Source organism: Dermacentor silvarum, chromosome 3 (genome assembly GCF_013339745.2).
Source record: "Dermacentor silvarum isolate Dsil-2018 chromosome 3, BIME_Dsil_1.4, whole genome shotgun sequence".
NCBI lineage: Eukaryota > Metazoa > Arthropoda > Arachnida > Ixodida > Ixodidae > Dermacentor > Dermacentor silvarum.
Window position 1 is genome coordinate 105,367,246 of NC_051156.1, and position 3,178 is coordinate 105,370,423.

At 51.2% G+C, this 3,178-nt stretch overlaps 1 protein-coding gene across 1 annotated transcript; it reads left to right on the forward strand.

The window, feature by feature from the left end:
• The first annotated feature begins 1,961 nt into the window (after window positions 1-1,961).
• LOC119444645 (sulfotransferase 2B1) lies at window positions 1,962-2,342 on the forward strand. Its single transcript, XM_037709013.1, has one exon. It carries the CDS (start codon window positions 1,962-1,964, stop codon window positions 2,340-2,342), a length of 381 nt encoding a protein of 126 aa, XP_037564941.1.
• Window positions 2,343-3,178: the final 836 nt, after the last annotated feature.

Below are 3,178 nucleotides of genomic sequence, written 5' to 3' on the forward strand. Positions count from 1 at the left end.
GTGATAAATCAGCGAAGTTCCATTTTCAAGTGAATAGCTGTCCTTGCCGCTTTCGCCCGTACTCGTAGTTGGTAAGTGATTGATGGTTGGTGGTCAGTGAACGCGGCTTGATGGCCGGTGGTTGGACTCGACAAGGGAAACTTTCGTTCGCGCGTTCACTCACTCTTTCGTTCTTCAAGTTACTCGCATACACTGATAATTATTGTCCATGGTTCCTGTGCATTTTTAGAATAGGTTTTAGGCGCTTAGAATTACTGTAAGATACGCCAAAAAGTGCGGATAATTTTCCAGAACCCAGTCTTGTCCACAGAAATTGTTAGCCCTGTCCAGAAGACCTCTACACAAATCTTGTTATTAGAGAGCCGTATCCGCAGCTGTGCGAGTTTCGAACAACTTCCAGACAACTGAATGCGTCTTCGCAATTCTAACAAGTGAATGAATGCGATGTTCGGATCCGATACAGCTTCATTACCGGCACGTCGTCTGCAACGAAAGCAACGCTTAAGGGGCAGATAAGGGGCAGATATACTCTGACGTAGCGTGCGCGCGCGCGCGGGCGCGGCACGGCGACGTTACGTCGGCTGAAGCGCCACCCTCTACAGTCCGACGGCTCCCGACCGCCGACGTGACCGGCGGCTCCTGACGCTCTTGGACGTCGTCCGGCTCCGAATAGATCCGCCTGCATTTCGCGCCGACCGCGCCGAACACGTCAGCACCGAGCGCCCTCTCTCGTCGCTGTAGCTACTCACCGCCAGTACAGAATGGCCCCTTCACACGAAAACGTGCGCGAAATCCGCACTACAGTTACTACAGTGCCTAGAATATATATTCTAGGCACTGTATCCGCACGAAACGAGGGAGACGCTCCACAGGCACAGGGCCGAGTGGCGAATGCAATTGTTTCGCGGGTTCACGACAGATGGCGCGACGTTCTGCGCATTAACTGCGCATGCGCTTCTCCAGCTGCGGCCGCTGCGCCGCGTCGGAAGTGGTTGCACTGTAGAGAGCCGGACTTGTGCCTGGCGCGGTGTCGCCGACGTGACGTATGCGACCGCAACCGCCGCCCGCCCGCGCGCCGAGAACGTCGGAGTATAACAGAGCCTTTAAGCAAGTTAGCCTCCCGTCGCCAAAGATATGGCGTCGAACGCTGTAGATTGTAACTTATAGTCCAATTTCATGAGTGGATGCATTCCTGAAAGGAAGAGAGCAAAACGTAGGAGTGTCGTACGCAACGCTGGAGCGACAAAATAAACGCAAGAAGTAAATGCCTTCCTGTTTATATTCCGTACATGCAATTACGGGAGCGTTGTTTCGTCTTGCCCTTTTGAAATGCGGCCGCCACGGTCGGGATCGCATCCGCGACTTCGCGATGAGCGGCGCAACGCCATAGCGACTGAACACCACGGCAGGTGCAATTCGCGAATGTTTTCTTGTGAGACATATATACATCACCATGCCATTCTTTTTTTAATTCGTGTTAGGTTTAACTTTCTTTCGAGTTCAATGGCTCAAATTCTTTAGAGATTCAGAACTTCAGACGCATACCGTCCCAGATGCCTAACCTCACTGAAATGAACCTGCCCAGTATTTCGCAAAAAAGGTGCATTTTCTGTAGCGATTTTGCATTACCCTGGTTCTTTTTAAGGGTACACACCTTTCGCTTGGGAGGTACAGCCATGCCAAGTCGTAGGCCGCACCGGCAAGTCATCAACGGTGTGCCTAGGTGCCCTATGGTCGTTCCAGCAGTATTTAGTAAAAGCCTCTCTTTCCGCGCTGCCAAGGGTGACGTCGTGCAGAGCACATTCCCTAAACGTGGGTCCCATTGGATTCAGTGCATAGCGCGGTTAATCCTCAACGGACGAAAACCCATCAATAACTTAGACGAATTCACCCGCAACTGTCAGTCATTTGGGTATGTAGAGGCTGATGACTAGGAGTCGTCTTTATCCGCGAGACTGTTCATGACGCAACATGCACTGAGCCGAGAAACTATAAACAAGGAGGTCAAGCACATCTACATCGCTGGGAACCCATTAGATGTCTGCGTCTCGCAGTTTCGCATGACTACAAACGTCAGCAGCTACCTTTTCGAGAACGGCACATTCGAAGAGTTCTTCGAACCTTTCATCGAGGGAGACTTGAGCTACGGGAGCTACTTTCACCACGTGGCGTCAGTGCGCGCCATCAAAGACAAACCAAACTTCTCTTTCGTGACTTATGAAGAGCTCAACAAGGACATTACAGGCACAGTTTTGAAATTGGATAGCTTTTTGGGTGAGAGGTACGAGAGCGTTCTGCTGGAAAACTTGCAAATGCTACAGAATATCCTCAAATGGTCCTAACCAGAACACACGAGAAAAGTAATCAGACCGAAAATTCACTAAGTGAAACAGACAATTTAACTACTTTTGTCAAGAAGCAGTTTATTGACTGGGAATAGGCAAAACAAAATATACACCTGGTCGACGTTTGTCTACAGCGAAGTTATAATCAGGGAGTAGAGAAAAACAATCAACATCTTATCGACTATCGACCTTAGACGGTCTATAGACAAATAATGAACAAAAAAACACCATCTCTTCCCCTGTCGAGAAAGTAGGGGTAAGTGAAGCTTGTCGTGTGTGTCTGACCTTCGTCAGCTTAACGTTCGGAAGCCGTCGCCTCGGCGATTCTATAATCGTCGCTGACGGTGGGCCTCCGCTTCGGAAGCCCTCGCCTCGGGATTCTCTGCTCGTCGCTGACGGCGGGCTTCAGCCTCAGAAGCCCTCGTCTCGGGATCATCGGCTCTTCGCTGACGGCGAGCCTCGGCTAGGGAAGTCCTCACGCTAGAATCAGCACGTCGACGACGACCACTTCCCGACCGAGTTCACGCCGGCGTTCATCAAACGCAGCTTGCTCCTTTGCAGAGCGCACCGTGCGTGGCCTTTTATCTGTTCACCGAAACTGATCTGAGGCGAGGGAAGCCCGGAGGAGCACGCGCCAACGCGTTTTCCTTCCATGTCTCTAGGGCCTCGCGACACACCAAACGAACCTCAATGGTCGCGCGCATGTCACGTGATCCGCGTGTCACGCGATCACGCGTGTAGCATATCGAACGCGGGTGAGCGCAGCACGTGATTTCTTTTTTTTCTATTTCTTTCTGTCTTCCTTCCTTCTTTCCTTTCTTTCTTTCCTTCCT